This window comes from Aedes albopictus, chromosome 2 (assembly GCF_035046485.1).
Source record: "Aedes albopictus strain Foshan chromosome 2, AalbF5, whole genome shotgun sequence".
Classification (NCBI taxonomy): domain Eukaryota; kingdom Metazoa; phylum Arthropoda; class Insecta; order Diptera; family Culicidae; genus Aedes; species Aedes albopictus.
The window spans coordinates 213,616,711-213,639,643 of record NC_085137.1 but is presented as its reverse complement, the minus strand read 5'-3'; the positions used below and the strand labels follow the sequence as shown (position 1 = coordinate 213,639,643).

The 22,933-nt window shown below is 39.9% G+C and overlaps 1 protein-coding gene across 1 annotated transcript in view; it reads left to right on the top strand.

The window, feature by feature from the left end:
- LOC109420446 (UPF0047 protein YjbQ) overlaps window positions 1-22,156 on the top strand; it is a 139,250-nt gene extending 117,094 nt beyond the window's left edge. Inside the window, exons 4-6 of the mRNA XM_062851093.1 lie at window positions 15,197-15,251; window positions 20,414-20,495; window positions 20,571-22,156. Coding sequence (XP_062707077.1) covers window positions 15,197-15,251; window positions 20,414-20,495; window positions 20,571-20,786 — 353 coding nt within the window. The 3' untranslated portion in view covers window positions 20,787-22,156. The remainder of the gene's footprint in view (window positions 1-15,196; window positions 15,252-20,413; window positions 20,496-20,570) is intronic.
- Window positions 22,157-22,933: the final 777 nt, after the last annotated feature.

The window sequence follows — 22,933 nt, the reverse complement described above, 5'->3', positions numbered from 1 at the left end:
CATAACGTGTTCATAGTCCGAGTTGTCGAAACCAAACTTCGCGTTGAAGTTGCCCATGAGGATCTCGATATCACTTTTCGGTTTTTGGGTTTCGGAAACAGTAGGTAGTTTGCCTAAGGTCCCCTATCCACCATGATGAGGTGGAGGAGCATTTCATATTCAGCCGCTGGATGCCGGAACAGACGCTGCTTGAGCCGCACCTCCTTGTTGAACAGACGCTCGAGACGTACCTCCTCAATCTAGCTGAAGTCAGAAGGACAACAGTGCCCAGGCTGCACTACCAGCTAAGCACACAACTCTTAGCTGATGTATTAATACGATGTGAATGATGAGATTTGCTACATAATATACATACTATACGAAATGATTTTTCGACATGCAAACTAATATCAGGTAAGTCTAACTAAACAGGAACCCCAATGACTTAAGATTTATGGTATGTGGGGGCAAGATGGGTCAGTACCGTTTTCAATCGCACAATCCTCTCCTCTCTTCCTCTTCTTGGCGTAACGTCCTCACTGGGACAAAGCCTGCTTCTCAGCTTAGTGTTCAATGAGCACTTCCACAGTTTTTAACTGAGAGCTTCCTCTGCCAATGACCATTTTGCATGTGTATATCGTGTGGCAGGCACGAAGATACTCTATGCCCAAGGAAGTCAAGGAAATTTCCTTTACGAAAAGATCCTGGACCGACCGGGAATCGAACCCGTCACCCTCAGCATGGTCATGCTGAATACCCGTGCGTTTACCGCCTCGGCTATATGGGCCCTTCAATCGCACAATATATGTTTTGAATCTTTCAATAATTGTCCCAGATGAACGACGGGGATACACAAAAAAGTGGAATATTGTTTTGAATATTCTAAACGTTCCTCGCACAGAAAAAAATAAAACAGTTTTTCGTTATACTCCTTATGCTATACATTCCATATAACTACGTGTATTGTGTAGACGGGGCAAGATGGGTCACCCTAATTTTTCGGTATGTTTGCATAGTTTTTGAAAATGTTTTATTTTTCATGGAAAGGCTATTCTGTGACCTACATTATTGAAGTGATGAGAGCACTGAAAATTTGAGAACATATTTTTTAAATTTTCCTTCAAAAAATATAGGTTTTCAAAGTCCGTTTATGGCTACCTGAACAAAAATCTTCTAGTTCTGAGAATATTCTACCGATATGTATCAACACTTTCTTCATGTAATCTGTACGTGTATGAAGCTTAGATGTATAGAGAAAAACTAGAAGATATAGTATTTTTTTTTGGAGGAAAATCGAGTTTTCTAATACCTGACCCATCTTGCCCCCGTTAAAATGAGGTGGGGCAAGATGGGTCATGTTTTGAAAATTGTTTGTCAAGAAGCAGGTTTCAAACTTTATTACTTTTTTTTACTCTTATATTATAGCTGACTAGTGTATCTGAGAATCGTGGTAGAATACAGAGAAATGCGATTTATAGTTAGAAAGTTATAGTGATCCATTTCTTAGGTGACCCATCCTGCCCCCACTTACCATATACTTATGTCAAAAACTACTGTCAAGATAAAATATAGAGAAATATATAAAAGACACGGACACGTTTAGTACTTCCAGTGAGCTATTCGCTCTTTGAAGGAAGCACGCCACTAGACAACGGACTAGCATGCAACGCCCAGTGGCACAGCCGAAAACTTTTGCTGACAGCTGCGGCGGGAATCGAACCCACGCTCCTAGTACGATGCGACTAAATGCTTGGTGACACTAGCCGCACGACCACGAAGCCACAAATTGACGGTTTCCCCCTTATCGAACGCGACGATTTGAACCCGTCGCGGATGAAACTGGCGTCGCAGCCAATCAGCAGGCGGGAGTCTGACGTTTCTCCGATCTCACTAACACAAACAGCAGCAGAGGTGGTACTTGATTCGTTGCGATGATTCAGAAATGCCGACTGGAAGTTGGCAGCGCGTTTTGTTATGAAAGCAACATACAATATCTCATTCTCAAATGTATCTAATCGGTTAATAGGAGCTTTTCATAATTAAATCAATATCACCCATTGGATAACAATTGGTTTGTGGTTGCTGGACAGAGCTAAGTCAGCGTCGTTCTTGGTGGAGATTCGAATGTATATTTCTTCTCTGGCAAACGTTTATGACTTTAATTTTTAATGTTAATTTCAGCTTTCTAAAATATTGAATATGATTGAGAAGCACTTTCGTTTTGTCGAACACAGTCTGTTATAGAAATACCGCAATCACCATAAACTAAATAACAGCCATGGAAAACCCGGTCTTGCTCTAATTGTGTAAATTATTAATTACAATCTCAACATTTATATTGTGTTTCCGATTAGAAACGACTTGTACTCACCGAGGATAATTACGAGGGAATTCTAAGAACGATGTGACAAACACACAGCTATTTATGATATCCTTACCTCGGGAAGGAAAAGAAAAATACTGCACAGGAACATGCAATACCTACTATCGTCTGGGTAGCATGTTTAAATAAATTAATGGGCATTTAAATCGTTTTGGCGGTTGACACGGGGTGTCACTTTTCTGCGCTGCTGGTATGGAACTCTACTTCCATTATTGCTTGGATAACAATAGTGGAAACATAGCAAGTTACGGAAAGAGGTCGGAAGTGACCTGTCTTTGCTTGGTTTTTGTTGCCGTCGTTTGGTAAGACACAGCTTTTATACGGGGGACGTCAAGCCAAAATATTTAAAAAGACGACAATTTCTGCATTGATTTCCGCAAGGCGATTATTGCCAAGTTTTGGAATAGATAATAACAATTCTTGTTACCGATCATATTAAAAGATTACACTGCGGTACATAATTTTTCGTTCAGTTCTGATTTTCACTTGTTGCCTTCAGAGAACCATCGTACAGGTTTTATTGGCTTTTTGTGTAGGGTAAACAGGTATAATATGCCCCCCTTAAGTAGAAATGACAATATATCTAACGCTGGCGCCTTATACCATCTATTGTCCACCGCAAATCGTTGTTCTTAAAGTCAGTGAAGTTATGCATGCGAACTTTGCCTTTGGAGGGGCGGCTATGGAAGCTTTGAAACGTTTTTCGAAAACGTTTCAAAATTTGCCTTTTCAAAACAAACGGAGCAAAACGCCCCATCAAAAGAAAAACTTCCAGCCCCGTGATAAAACCGTCCCAGGGGATTATTCCACCACATGCTTATCCTAGAAGGGTCTTTTAACAAGTGTTTAACTGCATAAAAGTTGCAACATAACACAAGCGAACAGAACTAGCTTCGTGCACAATGAAGTCAGCTTACAAGAGGTAAAATATTACGCCAAAAGCCTCGATTTCAGACTTTTTGATATTTTTATTGCTTTTCTGTACCAATCAACTAACGGACCAGCTTGATGACAATTATTCTTCAATATTTAAGATTTATAATCGATCACGCATGCGAAAAGCACTTGAATCGCTAGAAAATGAAGGGGGCGTTTTGCCCCGGTGGGGCGCATTATACCCTTTTACCCTATGCGCCTCCAGACCTTACGACAAGAACTATTTGCAACTGTTAGCTAAATTTAAAGATACACGCAGCATGATGCATCTTACACATAAAAAATCAATGGATACTACTACTGCTCCCTCTTCCTATCCTCTTCTTAACGTAATTGCCTTGCTGGGACAATGCTTTCTTTTCAGCTTAGTGTTCTAAGAGCATTTCCGTAGTTATTAACTGAGAGCTTCCCATGCCAATGATCGTTTTGTATGCCCATATTGTGTGACAGGCACGAAGATACTCTATGCCCAAGGAAGTCAAAAAAACCATTACGAAAAGTTCCTGCATCGATATGAATCGATCCCGTCATCATCAGCATGGCCTTACCCGTATCCTTTGTTTTTTTATTATTTCTGAATTCTTGAATGTATTTGAAATATTCACAGAATTCCCAAATCACCCGAAAAAAAAAATGAAAAAAAATCTCCGGGAATTTTAAACAGAACAGAAAGTAAAACACGCAACTAGAACATATTTTCAAAAGGACATTTTGGTTGATTTCAAAGTGTTAATTTTGCCGCGGAAGGACTTCCTGGAAGAGTTTCCAGTGGAAACCGTGAACACATTTCCTAGAGATTTCTTAAATCTATGATATTCTCCGAATGTTTAAGTGAGAGTATGTCTGGAAGAGTATCTTGTAGAAATCCTCTTTTTGGTATTCTGAAGTAAATATCAGGAAAAACTTTTATGAAGCAGGCATCTTCAGTGTGTGAGTGTTGTTGACGTGGCGCCTGCCACGCCTGCATAACTCGTAGGCGTTATATGATAGATTAACACTGTGCTAGGAAAGTTGGAAGGAAGGGAAACGGTTTTTTCAACCCGTTTCTGTTCTAGCGATGAACATGTATATGTAGGGGAACTGCGGGCATAACGCCCCCCCGGGGGCAAAACGCCTTCATGCGATTTCATCATATTGTGGAGGTTTTCGTTAGATGCAAGCAAACTAGAACTAAAACTGAGCAGGTTAAGCCCAAGAATGGCTGCTATTGTCGAAAGAAAAGCGTGAAAAATGACGATTTTCCACATTTGGAAAGATTCTCTAATTTGCAGCGCACAGAAATTAAGACATTGCGCGCTAGTTATATGGAATCAACCTATTCAACCACCACGCGCCTCCTACTCCTTCATTTGCTGCTGGGAAGAGTTCGATGGAGCCCCTTGGTACTTCGTAACAAGTCAAAGCGGGAAATGCCAGCGGGCGTTTTGCCTCACCCAAAAAAGCGTTTTGCCTCCTGCAGTTTTCCGACACCTAAAAAGTAACACTTTTTTGCATTATTTATTTAAATGGGAAATTTTGTGGGCACGCGGGCCAAAAGTTGAAGTTTTTTAGGAAAGGGGGTAAACTTCTCGCAAAGGCAGAATACTTCCTTAAAATAAGCATCATTTGAGGTTTATGACCACATATGCTTAGCCGGGGCGTTATGCCCCTCTTTCCCCTACAGAAGAGGGAGAAAGTATCTTAAAAGATACAAAGGATTAGGAGGAAAGGGACGGGTCAGGGATTGAACCCAGGGCCTCCTGCATACGAAATAGAAGTGGTAGCCACTAGACCATCAAGCCCGTCTTAGATGTGCCGAAAAACTTTGCCGAGGACCGCAAAGTCAACAGACGCTCTTGAGAATAGATATTACCTACAGACCGTCTGGTAATGCTTAACATTTAACATGTAAGTAAAGGAAGAATAATAATAGCAATAAAATTTTGCTACTTCTGCGTGCACACCAAGTAGGTGGAAAAACGAACGAATAGCATATTCAGTTATTACTGATTGAATAACTGAAGAAGAAAAACTGATATCGGTTTGATTAATATAAGAGATAAAATATCAGAAATAATAGTAAAATCTAGTTTGCTTCTTGAGATTTGTGCGTTTGATGTTCTGATGCACTGTTGAAGCGGGATTTCAAGACGTTTGTCCTTAATCACTGCCTTTTTTAGCTCCTCTAATTCCCAGGTGCGCTTTAACTGAGACAAAAAAAACAGTTTGCGTAACACTTAGAGCGCTCAAATTCATTTATTTTGATTCATGGATTTCGTTATCGCTGTCATGGTTTCATGGCGTGTCATCATATTTTCAAGACTTAGCGTCATGATATTTTATTGGTGAAAACGGAAAACCCTCCTTCGCGTCATGATATTATGAAGCATAGCCATGGCATCACGAGGTTCCATGTTTTTATGACTTTGACGTCATGAATCCGACAGCGTTTTTTGTGAGTAGGGTAAGTAATCATGAGTTGAACCAAATTGCAGTTTTCTGAAGAAGTGAAAAGTTCTCCCACATGAAAATAATTCACTACGGTATGATCCCGTGCACAAGGAAGCCACGGGTATTAGCTCTTTGTTGAATGGTAAAAAGTATGTATTTGTACTAAATTACATTGAAAAATTCGATTATTCATAAACAATGATTTTACCGTCGTGCGGGGCTTCTTTATACACTTTTTATGACATTATAACTCCCAGAGTAGTGAATGTATTTCCACAATTTTTACACATAATAATTGTGAGTATGTATGTAGGATGCATGCAAAATTTGAACTAAATCCATCAATAAACAAAAAAGTTGCCCATACACCAATCGGAGACATCTCATATAGAACCAAAGGGGGGCTACTTTGGACATTTATAATTAAAACAAAGCTGCAGTTAAAATTCCGGGTTTATTTAAAATACGACTTTGTACCAGTACTGTTGTATACTATATCATACATGATTTCAATAAATATATGCGTTTTTAGGTGGTTCTGTGCTACCTTTGGTATTATGAGCAGCGCGATATTTTAATATAGAATTAAAGGCTGTCTGGGGGGCATCAATCCTTTATTTAGGTTAAACGGTCATTTATAATGTGTATCGATACAAATATTCGATTGTATATGCTACGTCGATACTTTTTGCACGAAATGAGCAACCCTCTGAAATTTATGAACTGTAGAAACAATGCTTACAGAGAATATGTTCTGATACGTTATGTATATTTTTATGATTCATTCGATGTTTTTTCGCCTCCTGACAAGCAATAAAGGGTTTGTTTGAAAAACACTTTCAACCAAATGAAGGGAAAAATATTGTGTCATAATAGTCCCAAAGACATCAAACAGATTTGAACCATATTTCAAATTCAAAAAATCCATATTCAAAAGTGTCCAAAGTAGCCCCGTGTTTCAAAAGTAGCCCCGCACGACGGTACTCTTAATTGGAACCAATTTTAATCAAGATTTGAACTACTGGCGGCAGCAGCTCGAGCATCGTCCAGAACATCCAATTTCATGCTAAACAATTCCTCAGGAATCTAGAAACTAAATTAGGGATTTTCCATCCCCCAAGAGTAAACAATGCAACCACTAGCGCAGTCTGCAGTCTAACACTGGAAGCTCGCCCCCGTTTACTAGTTCAATTTTAGACTGCAAATAGTTCAATTCAAGATAGCATTCTCGAAGTACGAATGACATACATTTGATAATTTTATGACAGATAATGCGGAATACTATTCGGTTGCTCGATTCTACGATAAATAGGCTTTCATTTTACGGATTCACTTATTGCGTGTGATACAATGCGTGAACTGTACGAGTGCACCGAAAATGTGTTTCATCTGGGGGGAAATGGGTGAAATCACAGTGATTTTTCAATTACTTATTAACCGGGGCAATATTTGCTCAAAAAGTATGTCTCTTTAATGAATTATGAAATAATTCAAATTAAGATTACAATTTTACTAGTTCAGATAATGATTTCTTATCCTAATAGTGTTGACAACCGTGGCTTTTATTTTAATGAAAACGGAGTTTGTTGGTCTTGAAAATCCAACTTCGCGTCTTGATACCATGAAGCATAGCCATGACATCACGAAGTTCAAGATTTCATGACGTTGAGGTCATGAATCTAACAGCGTTTTTTTTCGTATGTGAGTATCATATTTTATTTTTCGGTATTCACACTTTAACAGCTTTGGTGGGGCACTGGTATAATGTCGTGAATCGCATATCTGTCCCATTTGCATAGGAAATCCAGCAAACATAGGACTGATATGCTATTCACGCCAGTATATTTAACAACTTTGTCAAACATCACAAAGTGATAGGAAGCATACGCAAAAATTACATCCTCGGCTTAGTTCGTCGATTCAGTAAGAATTTCATATGGATCTTTTTGTTACCGTAATGTGGATTGGTTTATTTTGTTTTTTTTTTATCCCCGTTATTACGGGAGTAAACCGCAACATTCTAAAGCATTTGCATGCAATGTTACACCGGTAGCGAGTTTCGTGCTACCAACATGTGACACGCCAAAGCTGGCCGTGGCGTGGGTATGAGATAATCAAAGTTGTTCCTGGCAGGGACCTATGGAGCTACTGTGGAATGAAGTAACTAGGAATTTTCGACGTCCGGTGAGTGAATATATACCGGTAGCTTTCGAACTGATGCAGTCGGTGTAGCTAACAAATAATGTCCTGTTGGAAAATCGTATCGCTTATAGTTTTTTTTTTGTATGCACTGGTTTACAGTTGCTGGATGGCGGGCTTCGTGTCGTGTTGTAGTATGGGCGGCTGAATTTGTTAACCAATTTGTCGCGACGAATTTAAACACGATAATAAGTATAAATTTTTCAATTAGGAAACAATCTTGATAGAATGTAATGGAAGCCCGCAGGGGACTATAGAGCGGATGTGTTATCTGGATCGTGTCTTATTAATTATGGTTTTATATAGTTTTGAGTTACTGATGGACTAAAGTTAAACTTATGTTTGGGATGACATGTTTTCTGAGATCCATTGTTTTAAAAACTTTATCAGGAACTATATACTTGTATGAATATTGTTTGAAGTTATGATCGAATTGGGATAATTCCCACCTTATTAAGCTCGTGTCCATAGTCGATGAACGTTGCCGAATTCAATCAAATTTAGAGTTCGACTCTATCCCGTGAAGGAATTTTGGCATTCGCGTAAAGCTCTATACTTCAAACCCATTATGTTCATCGACAAACATCGTAAATTTCGGCGATGCACCGTCAATGTTGCTCAGCCTGCCGGTCGCCACTCGTCTTCGTCATCCACACGCCTGAAAATGCTCTCTCACATATGGACCTCGTTGGGAAAGCAGGAAATCAATGGATATTTGTATGTCGGATTTATCGTGAATTATAAATGGAGAAGGTACGGCGAAAGATGCACCGGACCAGTCAGTAGTGGTGTAAACCGGTAGCGCCTTCGTTTGGCACCACTTGGGAGGTACCAGAATTCCTGCTCACATCGTAACAAACCCGATTAAGGTGAAACATCAAGAAATCCCATTGCAATTTTGCATACGAACTTTAGAGGCACAAATCTGACGAACGAAGCATCAAATCAATCCGCACTTGATTTTCCTGGCTTTGCTCACTTGCAAAAAGAGGCAGCTTTTCCAAATCGAGCGCATTTGTTTACGAGTTTTTAAGATTTGTGCTCTTGAAAACGTGAGAAGGGGTCTAAGTCGGCCATTGTGGCAGCCATATTGGTATTCTTTGAAGTTTCTCCTTAAAAGGTAATTACAAAATCATACAGGCTCAACATAGTCGAAGCGGTAAACGCGTGGGTTTTCTGCAAGGCCGTACAGAGAGTGACGGGTTCTATTCTCGGTCGGTCCTGCATTTTCTTCGTAATGTAATTTTCTTTAAAAAAGACACGGACACGTTCAATGCTTCCAGTGAGCTATTTGCTCTTTGAAGGAAGCACGACACTAGACAACGGACTAGCATGCAACGCCCAGTGGCACAGCCGAAAACTTTTCTTGACAGCTGCGGCGGGAATCGAACCCGCGCTCCTTAGCACGATGCGACTAAAGGCTTGGTGACCTTAGCCGCACGACCACGAAGCCACAAGCGTTTAGTAATTGTAATAGGTTCTAATACAACATTTAACAAAAATACGAACAATCATCAGAAAACCTAAATAAGGTAAATTACATATGATTAGATTCAAAAATGTCATGTTTAATGTTTGTGATAATATTTTCCTAAATATCTGCATGCAACTCAGTCTATGCTACTGTTGAAACGGTTTTGCTACATGTTTTGTTATTGGATTTTGATCGGGTATCAACCTACATTTTAGACACTCCAGCCCTCACGGCATCTACATCACGCTGCCAAAGAATAATGGTTTCCTACTACCGTAGACTTCTTTCCAGCGAACTTGAATTTATGTTCGATAACTTGGGATACAGTTGCCACTTTATCCATTTTAAGAATATGTATTGGATGGAAAGAGTCACGTTGACCAAGAGAGGTCGAGCGAAAAAAAAAAACTTTTAGATAATTGAACACTGAACAGGCCACAGAATTCATAGCAGCTGTTATCGAGGTCTACTTAAATGCAATTATTTCCACAATTTACAATTATCATTTGCATTATGCTACTGGCTTCAGTATTTGAAAATCACTTATACTGCATGCTCGCAAACTCCATCTGTCATCAATCAGTTTCATGACAATTATGCGTCGAGTCGTTGATAACCAATTCTGAGCTTCTAAACTTTGAGCAAGTTCTGATTCTGTGTCAATTGCCAATACTGAAAAGTTAACGTTAACAGAACAAATCAAGAGTTAGTGTCTCTGTCTCATTTCATTCATTTATTTTGTTCAACATCAAATTCATGATAACACTGAATCAATAATTTGCCGCCATAATACTCGATTTGCAGCTGCAGCTCTCCAGCGTCGGTCACGCTCAACGCTTGCCAGATCACGCTCCACCTGGTCCGCCCATAGTGCTCTCTGCGCTCCACGCTTTCCTGTATCAACCGGGTGGTTAGCAAACACCAACTTTGTAGGGTTTCTGTCCGGCATTCTTGCAACATGCCTTGCCCACCATGTCCGTCCAACTTTAGCCACTTTCAGGATGTTGGGTTCACCGTAGAGTGCAGCGAGTTCGTGGCTCATCCGTCGCCGCCACTCACCGTCGCTCGAAAACTCCGAGTGCTTGCAGGTCCTCCTCGAGCATCGTCCATGTGTCGTGTCCGCAGAGGACCACCGGTCTTATTAGCGTCTTGCACGTGGTAAATTTGGTGCGGAGTGAATCTTTTTTGGACGCCATTTCTTCTGGAGTCCGTGGTAGGCACGACTTCCACTGATTATGCGCCTTCGTATTTCACGGCTCTCGTTATTGTTAGCCGTTAGCAAGGAACCGAGGTGGACGAATTCTTCTACCACCTCGAAAGTATCCCCGTTTATCGTAACATTGCTGCCAAGGCTTGTCCTGTCTCGCTCAGTCCCACCTACCAGCATGTACTTTGTCTTCGCCGCATTCACCACCAGCATTACCTTTACTGCTTCTAGTTTCAGGCGGGTGTACAGTTCTGCCACCGTTCCAAATGTTCTAGCTATAATATCCATGTCATCCGCAAAGCAGACAGATTGGCCGAATTTCGTGAAGATCGTACCCCGGCTGTTGAGCCCGGCTCGTCGCATAACACCTTCCAGGGCGATGTTGAATAGTAGGCAGGAAAGTCCATTACCTTGTCGTAGTCCCCGTCGAGATTCGAATGAACTGGATAGTTCACCCGAAATCCTTACGCTGTTCTGCACACCGTCCATCGTTGCTCTTATCAGTCTGGTAAGCTTCCCGGGAAAGCTGTTCCCGTCCATAATTTTCCATAGCTCTGTGCGGTCGATACTGTCGTATGCCGCTTTGAAGTCGATGAACAGGTGAAGCATTGGGACCTGGTATTCACGGCATTTCTGGAGGATTTGTCGTACGGTGAACACGTGGTCCGTTGTCGACTGACCGTCGATAAAACCGGCTTGATAACTGGGGATTTTTTTTTTATTACCGAAGAGGTTTGGGCCGAAGGGTCTCCGATTTCAATGAAAATTTCACCAGAGCTAGAGGTCGTGGATATATGATCATATATGGAATTCCAAAAAATCAATGTACTCCGATGCACGTTGGTGTCAAAGTTACGTTTCAATGAACGAATGTCATTTACTTGTTGCAATGCAAATGTGTTGCAACAAGTGAACGGCCGCTGTTGTAGATGGCTTCCTATGTAAATATAGCGACTGGCCGTTGGTTTTTTGGCTATATTTCCAAAACGGTAAGAGATTCCATTTTGGTGTCAAAGAACGAAAGGAAGAACATTAGTTTCTGCGCTTAGAAAAATTTTGTTAAAAATAATCTATGATACAGACGGTACTTTTATCAGCATTTTTAGACGTTTTTTCTCTATGGTGAAAAAAATTATGAGATATTTTTTTCTCGGTGTATTTTCATTGAATTGCTGAGGTAATTTGGCGTCGATTTTACTAAAAAAGTTCGTTCCACGATGCATAGTTTTTGAGATATGGTTTTTTGAAGTTTGGGGCGTTTCATGAAATTTTGCAAAATCGTGAAATTTCATCTAGCGTTTTCCGGGAAAATAGTCCTCTATGATTTTTTTTTGAATTCCATATATGATCATATATCCACGACCTCTAGCTCTGGTGAAATTTTCATCGAAATCGGAGACCCTTCGGCCCAAACTATTCGGTAATAAAAAAAATCCCCGACTTCCAATGAACTCATTTACTTTAGGTGAAATACGACGAAAGATGATCTGGAATGGTCACTGACAGAGGAAGCTTTCAGTTAATAACTGTGGAAGTGCTCATAGAACACTAAACTGATGATCAGGCTTTGTCTCAGCGGGGACGTTACGCCGAGAAGAGGAAAAGAGAGCTATCACAGCATTTTCTGATTTCACAATTTAAATACAATTAAGTATTGATATATTTTCAAACTGCACATGCGGTAACCGCAATGCTATTTGACGAAATCATATTGAGCTTCTCGAGAATTTTTAGCATTTCGACAAGTTTCTCTTCGACCTCTAGGTTGCGCGCCAGGGTATAATAGGCACTTTGTGACGATTAACTCAAATCCGCACACCAGCGCACAATTTGCGCGCCGATTGCCTATTCGCCAAGTTTTTCACTAGCCAAATCACTATTAATCAGTGGTTTAATGAAGTAAAAGCGTTGCTACCGTCAATAATATCTTTGTTGTACATTATTTCCAGACATAAGGAAGTTCAATGTTTTAGACAAAAAATGGAACCGAACCCTAGGAGAGATAGAGCTCTTGGCGCGAACCATTTTGACACTTGTTTATTTACATTTTGTATGGCGCACAACCCGGCGCATGGGCTGTCGGCGCACGAGTTGTTGGCCGGTATGCGGATTTCAGAAAAGATTCGCAATGTTAAGAATGTGTTTTTTGGATATACAGATCATTAACCCTCACGTACCCGACCCCCGATAACTCATTTTCAAAATGCTGGCATTTCGTCAATTTTATTTCAATTTTTTTGAAGTCGGTCTCAATCGATCATAAATTGCTGCAAGTTTATTACACTCAAGTGTAAATCAGCCAGGTTGGAATGGGGACCGCGAGAATGCCAAATGATTAAAAGTGATTAATTCGTGTGTTATTGTGTTTGAGAGACCTTCGCTCGCGGAACCTGTTCCAGGTGTTCCGAAGCAGCCATATCAGTTGATACATATTTCAGTCTATCTTTTCTGTCCCATTCTTTCGAAATCATGAAGATTGATACGTCGCACGGCAAGGTTTGGTTGCAAACCAGAAATGTTCGCGGTGACGCTCTCATGGAACCTGTGAGCCTGTGCTAGATGTTCCAGGGGTGGCCATATTAGTTGAAACAGACTTCAGTCCATCGATTCTGACACATTCATTTGAAATCATGAAGATTGATATGTCGCACGGCATGTTTATGTTGAAAACCAGAAATGTCCCCAACGAGGCCCCGCGGAACCTGCCACGGTCATCCGGATTAACCAACTTATTCAAACCTGGTTATCGCAGTTGTGTTCCAATGTTCGCAACAACATTTTCGCTGAAAATCCATTATTCAAACACAATAACACACGAAATAATCACTTTTAGCCATTTTGGCAACTCCCTGACCCCAGCACAATCCGGAATATCCCGGAATAGTTCCGGATATTGCATGGACACTTAAGTATAATAAACTTGCTCCAATTTATTATCGATTGAGGGCGACTTAAAAAAATCGAAAGAAAATTGAAAATGAGTTGTCGGGGGTCGGGTACTTGAAGGTTAACGATTGGTTTATTGATTAATACATAATAATTATCCCATAGTACATTGTACAATTACGCACAGATGTGCAATACAGATAATAATTATGTTTCACATAAATATCGCTTAATTATTCTGACTATTAAGAAAACCTGTCAAACACCCAAAAAATAATAATGTGGATGTGGAAAATTGACCAAGTGGAAAATCTACCGCCTCCACCGAAAAGATGAAGGAGCACCATTAGGTGAAGAGCGGTATACAAAAAAAAAACACGTCAGAATACCGCAGGCAGTTCGGATCAGTTTCAGTGATTGAGACACTTCCGTTCGGATCAGACGGACGCGGGTCTTGTTTCAAATCAATATAGGTAGGTAGGTATCTACGTTATGTTCATAATGTGGTAACATCTCGTGTTGGGACTCTTTTGTCCACATGGTAGACGTCGTCCTCGTCCTTGTTGGCGGCGGCGGCGGTGGTGGCAGGGTGGTGGCCTCGTGGTGGCTTCACTTCCGGTGAACAGAACACATAGCATGGAGAGAATGGAGCTGCTCATGTTTCACTCGTCGCGTTTAACCCATCGATCAACAAGTGAAGAGCTGGATTAGGTTGATTGATTCTATAGGATGATGGTGGGAGAGCTGACTGTTGTTTCGTGTTTTTTGTTGTTAATGTATTTTATTTATCTTACGTGTGCTGTTATACCAAAACTGAAACAAAATCTGTTTCTCTACCGGGTTAATTTTTTGCCAGATTTACTCGTTCTCTTTCCCACCTTTCAGTTATGCTAATTCATACTATCGTAAGGTTATATTTTGTTGTGCTTTTTATTGTTGCTTTAATGATCACTAATTTGCTTTTTCAATCTTGTTAAGCCAACACTCAAATTGCCACATAATTTCTTGGTCATCTGAGTGATTATTCGGCCGAACATTTAGGCTGAACGATATTAGATGCATTCGACACAGTCGTTTTCAGATAAAATTATGCTAATGTGTTGAATCTCATTTAGTTTTCTCATTTTGGGTTTTGCCTTCTACACTTTTAATGAAATGTAATATGTGTTGTATATCACGTGTCACCAATGAGGACCCATATAGCCACAGCAGAAAACGCGCGAGATTTCAGCAACACAATGATGATTGTGATGTGGGTTCGATTTCTGGTCGGTCCAGGAAAGTTTTGAAATGAAAATTGCCCATAGAGTATCTTCGTGCCTGCCACACGATATACAAATGCAAACTGGTAGTTGATCAACAAAACTCTTAGTTAACTACTGTAGCAGTTGCTCGCTTTGTGCCAGTTGGAAAATTAGTCAAATAAGAAGAGGAAAAAGAAAAATAACACGATTAAAATTTTAAATCGTTAATCAGTTCCGATACATTGCACCTTATGTGTGTACCACCATTAAAACCGACCAGTCTGGATTTATAATTTTGAAGATGTTTGAACGGTTCCGCTCATTTCATTGCAAACGACTTGGCAAACGTAAAACAATGTTTACCAGATTATTCATATTGAACAACAGTGAGTTGATTGACATAGCATAAACCAATCAGTACTAATGCTTTCCTTATTCTGTATTTTCTCTTATTGCAGTTCTACACACATCGGCCAGTTTAGCGTTAAATGAAAGTTGGGATCCAGACGTACGGTAAGTTTATTGAATGTTATAATATGTTCACACTACACTCTGAATAACATATTATTCAAATTCCTTCAAGCCCATAACAGCTTGCTTACTTAAAGATTTTATTTATAATAGAACTTTGATAACTCAAGCAATCGCTATTTTGTTGTAATGCACGAAATCACAAACAATGATCTACCATCACAAGCATCGAATCAATGTTTTGTTAGTTTTGTAGAGATCCCGTTCAAACATTTCTAGTAGCACACAGGTTATATATGAGTGTATGTTTATGACTCTTATATGACTAAATTTGGTCATATTGGATATATATAAACTAAAAAAAAAATTAGTTATAAATTAAGATGTATAAGTTAGGGCACTGTCTGTACAGCTAGTGTTGAAAATGGTAAACAAATACAAAAATAAATAAATACTATTTATTTATGTATTTGAATACAAAACACCTGAAACTCCTTATGCACGACTGCCACTAATGATGTGCTTCGTATTTTTGAAATATCCCGTCTATTGTTTGCCAACCTACACACCACTCAAACAATGTATTGGTCACCGATTAACTTGTTAAGATTGATGAAACTGAAGTTACTCATTTTAAATCAACCCCCATGCCGCTCATAGAATGAGTAACCTTCATCAAAAATGATTTTTGTCCCCCTATGCAGGCTTGACAGAAACTTCCTCGTGAGGAGGCGATTTTCCGTGAAGTAAAAATAAAACTTAGAAACCATAAATCAAATCCTGAACAGCTCCGAGCACGAGCTTGTCGTGCAGCAAGGAGTTTGTCCAACATTCATAATTGCATGTCGTGTTACTTACGTCCACTCATGCTCTTCAACGGGGTGTCTACTCATAATTCAAAATAAAATTCCCTGAGTTTTCCAGGTTTTTCCAGATGAACTTTTAAAAGTTTATAATTAAAAAAATAACCCTAATTTTATAATAAAAATATAAAGGGTGACATAGGGTATCATCGGAAGGTTTGTCCTCTTCGTCATGAGGGATTTATGTCGGCCAAATTGCCTGAAACTTGATCATATTCAGCTTGGTTGGGAAGGACTTGATGCCAACTTTGAGTTCAGCAGGTTTCAAAAAACCCCCATGACGAAGAGAACAAAACTGCCGAAAATACGTAGTTCCCCTGCTCTTCAAAAATTCTTTCAAGATACGAGATATTTATTTGAGTACGTCCCGATATTTCTTGCAAAGGTTTTCCGATATACTTCCAGAGATTCTCGTTGGATTCCTCCTGAAGATCCATCCAAAACTATTCAAAGTTTCTTCAAGAATTTCATTGGTTGAGCCTCGTAGTCATGCGGTTAGAATCCGGATGGATGAGGATTCGATTCACGCTCCGAGCGATGAAATTTTTCACGAGAATAGCTTTTTATCCGTGTTAAGTTTCGTTCAGCCGCCGGCTGAAGCCAGTGTCCGTGTCTTTTGAGTGGTTTCCCGGGATAGCTATCCATTTAGTTTATGTCGGGGTTTTTACCGATAGTTTTCCGATATTTCTCATGTTTTCCTCGCAGAACTTCGTCCGCAGCTGCTTTCAGGATTCCATGAGGTTTTCAGAATTCCTCCTTGGATGTCCTTAATATTTCTTCTCGGGATCACTATTACCTAGAACTTTTTTCGAGATGTCTCATTTTTTCTCAAGTTTTTCCTGAAGTTTCTGTCAAGATTTCTTTAATAACACTTTGCGGAGTTTCTCGCAAAATTTTATTTGAATTCCCTCGAATATTTCTCCAAGAATTCCCTATAAGGTTATAAGGTAAGTCATCGCAGGAGACATTAGGAGGAAAACCCGTAGAAGAATCCCTGCAATAACTTTGGGAAAAATCTCTAAAGGAGTATCCAGCATCTTGGGACAATTTCGAGAAGAATTTTGGGAATAATGCAGAGAATATCTGTAAAAAAATCTCAGGTGGATCACTGCAAGAAATCCGGTACAACTACAAGGAACAGCCTGGCTCTGAAAGAATGCAAGAGAAGAATTTAATGAGAAATATCAGCAATAATTCCTGTTGAAATTCCAGAAGGCACTCGGGAAAAAAATCTTAAGAGAAAGTCCAGGATAAATTAAGAAAAAACTCTGAGAGACATCTCATGACCAACATCGGAAGGAATCTTCTGAAAGAAGTTCCAGCAGATACTCCGAGAGAAATCTCAGGTAATAATTCAAAATAAACCTCGCTAAAACTTTTAAGAAATTCCTGTAGGAGACCAGAAAAAACATCTTGAAGAAAGCCCTAAGCAATTGTTTGAAGATATTACAGGAAAAAAATGAAAGAAATCTTTTGAGGAACTCTTGCAGTAAATTCGTGAAAACTCCTTCAGAAACCTTGCCTTGGAGGAACTTTAGTAGAAACCCCAGGAATAACTCCTTTAGCAACTCTGAAAGAAATTCTGGGGAAGTCCCAAGAGGAACACTGGAAGGAATCGTGTAAAATTTCCATGAGGAATGCCGAAAGAAATTCTACGATTTATCCCGACAGATATTTTTATAGACTATTCGGTAGAAATTCTGGTAGAAATCCTAGGAAAATTTATTTGAACAAAACACTGTAGGAACTCTGGGAAGAAATAGTATCCCCGCGAAAAACTCCAGGAGAAATCGGTTGGAATTCAGGAATCCTGGAAGGAATCCGGAAGTATACCTTTCCGGAAAAACATGAAAAAGGAATACCAAGAAAAAATAGCGTCAAACATGCGGAAGGAATTTTATAAGAAATCCTGGTAGACATTCCAGGAGGTATTTTTAAAGAAGTTTCAGAAAGAAGCCCTGACAGAATTTCTGGAAAAAATCCTTATAGCGAAATTTCTGTATAAATTTTTACTACTAGGTTTTTATTCATACGACCCAATGTTTTTTTTTATCGGAGTAAAATTTCCCTGAGTATTCCAGGTTTTTCCCTGTTAAAAAAAATTCACTGAGGATTCCAGGTTTTCCAGGTTTTTCCAGGTAGTAGATACCCTGTTCAAGCACTCGTGAGTGCCAATCCCATTCCCATACAAATAAAGACTCGCGAGGTTCAAAACACACTTACCCGAAAGAAGTTCTATTGCTATTGAAATTAGAGGAAACTTTAAGTCGATGATGTACTGGCTATGAGTACTTTATTTCACTGAACTTCACATTTAAGATTTTATTTTATGAAATGTTAAATGCAAGCTTCATACTAAAAGTAGATTGTATCCAATTGTGAGGCCATCATGCACGAATTATGAAAGCAATCAAAGATTGGGGCTTGACCGAGCGGTTAGTGGCGTCAGTCGTTTAGGTGACTCGTAAGGCTCGGAGTTTGGGTTCGATTCCCGCCCCAGTCGGGGAAAACTTTTCGTCGAACGGAAAATTCTCCACTGGGCCACTGGGTGTTATATGTGTTGTCCGTTGTCAAATGTTAGTAATGTTCAGACTGTAGAGGCAGTCTGTTTCACTGGCGTACAACAGCACAGTTGAGTTGAAAATTCGGATTTTGGTGCATCGACTAATCTGATTGTTTTACCGTACATTTCTTAAATACGCAAAGGCAGCCCTCGCCTTTTTGATCCGTGAAACTATGTCGATCTTGGTGCCACCATCGGCCCCCATTTGGCTACCAAGATATTGGAAACTTTCAATATTCTCCACTGCTTGCCCAGCTAACGTAAAACTGGAAGGGTTGACCGTGTTTACATTAGACCAAATCGTGTTTTGTTGACGTTGATGGTAAGACCTGCCGTTGAAGAGCGATCGGAAAGATCATCGAGCTTGCTCTGCATATCAGAGCGCCGTTGAGCTAAGAGAGCAACGCCATCAGCCAGGTCGAAGTCATTTGGGTGTTCCAAGGTAATGGGCTGTTACAGCAACTCACGATTTGGTTCATGATCAATCGCACCCACTAGGTTCTCTTTGGTTACGATGAGGAACAGTTGCGGTTGATGGTATACATCCTTGCCTCACTCCTGCGACGACCCGGATCGGGTCGGAAAAAATACCGTTGTGCAGTACTCTGCACGAAAATGCCTCGTACTGTGCTTCAATTAGGCCGATGATTTTCTCAGGGACACCCTTGTCCCTGAGGGCTCCTCACATATTTGTGAGATTGAGACGGTCGAAAGCTTTTTCGTAATCAATTAACACCAGGTAGAGAGACTCTTGGAATTCATTGATTTGCTTCAGGATAATACGGAGCGTGACAATATGGTCCATACAGGATCGTCCGGCACAGAATCATGCTTGCTGCCGTCGGAGAGTTGCGTCATTTTTTTATTCTTTATTATAGAGATTTTTAGCTATTGGCTGGTTCGTCGAAATGCGTAAATTTTCTCCTGTATCCGGTTAAGGATCACTTTGCAGAGGACTTTGAGAACGACCCGTTATTTATCGCATACAGTCAGGTCACCCTTTATGGGCACCTTTACTAAGACGCCTTGCATCCAGTCGACCGTAAATGTCGCGGTTTCCCATATATTGGAGAATAATTGATGCAGCAGTTGTGCAGATACTACGAGGTCAGCTTTGAGCATCTCGGCTGATATGCAATCGACCCCCAGGGCTCTGTTCGATTTCATGTTTCTATCTCCTGCACTAAGGGAGCTTCGGTGTTGACACGGGTAATGCGTCGAACCCTTGACGGATTATGCTGAGAGGTATTGATGGAGTGGTTTCCAAAGTGCTCGAACCAACGTTTCAACACGAAAAAAGTTTATATATGTAGGGCAGATAAACAGTTAAACGCTTAGGTCGTGCATTAGGAAAGATACATGTATGTATGTATGAAGGACTTTTACCCTGTCACTTTTTTGTTTAAGTTTTGCCGAATGAAGTAAGGGTTGCCGTGTGTGTCGTGAGAAGCAACTCTCCACAACGCTTTACAAGGGAGTGTTCCCATCCCTACTGAGTAGTATTGATCCCAATACAGTATGAGCCATTTTACGAAGTGACAACAATGTTGATGATGATATTGGTTTTTACGGGTTATTGGACGCTACCTCCTGTCAAAATTCATTCATAAAATCGGCTCGTAAAATGGACTATTAGGACAAAGATCATTTCCCCGGCATCATCATATATATTTGATTACCATTTGAAGACATCGTTGATATTTTGAAACAATGTTAATAACTGGTTATTGTTTATCTCTACTTATGTACAATCTTCTTATTAAATTTTCCACTTGCAGGGACGACATGGAAATGATGCTAAATAAAATTGTGCCGGAAGGACTACCGTACCGACATTCCTGCGAAGGTCCCGACGACATGGTAAGTGATCTATCTTAAACATACCATTAGCTCCGGAATATGATGAACATTCCCTCCGTTGTTGTCCTATTTTAGCCCGCCCACGTGAAAGCGTGCTTTCTCGGCAGCTCACTGACAATCCCGATCACCGATGGTAAACTGTCGCTCGGCACGTGGCAGGGCGTGTGGCTGTGCGAACACCGGGATCACGCCGGGTCGCGCAAGCTGGTGATAACGCTGTCTGGCTGCCCTCGGGACTCCGCCCGGAGTCCACTCTCGCCGGTATCGCCAATTGCGTCCACCTCCAGTTAGGGACGGCCACGCTCTGCTCGCGATAGTCGGTAATCGTGGGTTAGAGCGGTGCTCTGCTGTAAGTTTCATACTAATAAGGGTCATAACACTATTCGGGGTAAACTCTAAGAGGACGGTTAGAGAGAAGAATTACCTATACATTAATTACGTTAATTATAAAGTGATGGCAGAGAAGCAGAAGTTATTAATGAGAAAGTGTACCATTGGACGCAGATTTTAATAAATCAATAATGAAGCAAAACGAATACGGAGCAAGTCTAGGTAAGACAGAAAACTTACTAATAAATCTAACGAGTAACTTAGATACACGAGAAAAGAAGCGAAAGAAACATCAAAAAGAATATTTAATTTACAATTTATATGAGGTAATAGACACTTAGATATAACAAAAAAAATAGAAATCGCTAAACAAATTTCATATGAAAAAAAAAAAACGCAATGATAATAGCATTTAAGATGTCTACTTGAAGGTTAAAAATTGTGAGGGAAACTCGAAAAAGAAATAATTTTTACCAGCAGAAATAGGAGCAAAGATTGTTAGATTTTTATTTTTATGAGTTTTATTCAAAACAGGAATCGTAACACGCAGACAACTAGTAGAACTAATGAATAGCTAAAATACCAAACCAGGTTAGATGTAGAAAGGTAAAGTTCATTTTCTCCATAATGTTTTGTATTGTTTTTTTTTTAATCTGTTTGTTTGGGTCCGATGAAATTACAAACAAAAAGGATTCGAATAGGCTGAACCAACGCGAACACACAAGCACAAACGTAAACGGAAAATGAACCGTATTCTATAGATAAAATAGAAACCAAACCAAACAACTATTTTACACGACAAAACACATCATGCATAGAAGATCTTCATCATTCAGTAAACCGGTTGCTCGCCATACCTAAAGTAAATGACACAGTCATTGAAGGGAAAATAGCTTTTAATACTAGATCAGTTTTGTACCTCTACAATTATTCCACATCCACGTTCCTCATTATTATTATTGGTTAGTTAAATGCTTTCGTTGATTAAGTTTTCTGCTTCGTCAATCATGGGTAACGCTTCTGTTTTCTCCATCACTTGGGGGAGTATATTAATAGGTACCCCAATCATAATTAGTTATACACACTTGTTTCGTTGTTACTCGCTTTTTAACCATCTCTCTGGTGTGTAGTGTTTTGACGGAGTGCCGTAAGTTGTTGGCAGAGAGTCCCCCTCTTAACCCACTTTTATAGATTTTGTTTGCAATAGATAAGTGATAATCGCCGCGAGTGATATCGATTGTTTAGAAAGCTAGCAGAATAGTTTTAAGTTTAAAAGATATCATACGATCGTTAAATAAATGCGAATTGCAATTTTGGTTACGATTAGCTAACACGTTGTTGACTTATTTATTATTTGCTCTTCCTCAGTGTTTGTACAGATCTACAATGCTTACTAAGCCGTATTTTCCAATTTATCCAACGTTTTTATACAAAGGGTAAAACATTTTCTGTAGTTACTATTGAACAAAATTCTCTGAATTTTTTTGGAAACCAAGTTTCTATACGCTTCTGTGGTTTCGATGTTGCATGTACCATAAACGGCTTTTCGGCAAATTCAGAATTTTCAGCTCGAAGTTGACATTCGCTAGTATGGTTATAAACATGACCTACATAACCACGTAGACTTTTTTGGAGGAGAGGGGAGGGGGGTTTCTGACCAAAGTTTACGCTCCATACAAATTTCCAAATTTGTCGACTATAACGGAGTGGGGGGGGGGGGGGGGGGGGGGTTGGTTGTCTGAGATTGCCAAGTTTTGGTCTACGTGGTTTATGCACAGTCCCTATGCAGGGACGGGCCATCATCTTTCATGTTTTTTAAATCTACTCAGGGCTTCTCGTCGCATCTCAATATTTTCCAACTTCCTGATTCCGACATATCTGGTGTATTTACCTATCGCTTTTCTCCAGGGAATTGTTCCAAGTGCTGCCTTGTAGATCATTTCAGTGATATAAAAATGTTGCCATTATAAGTGCTCACACAGTAAACTGGCATTTTTAAATATATCTTCCTAATAGGGCACTACATGAAATTGTCGCCTTCTTTTTTACTCTTACAGAAATTTTGTGGACAACAAGGCCAAGAAACGTCATACAAAATCAAAATAATG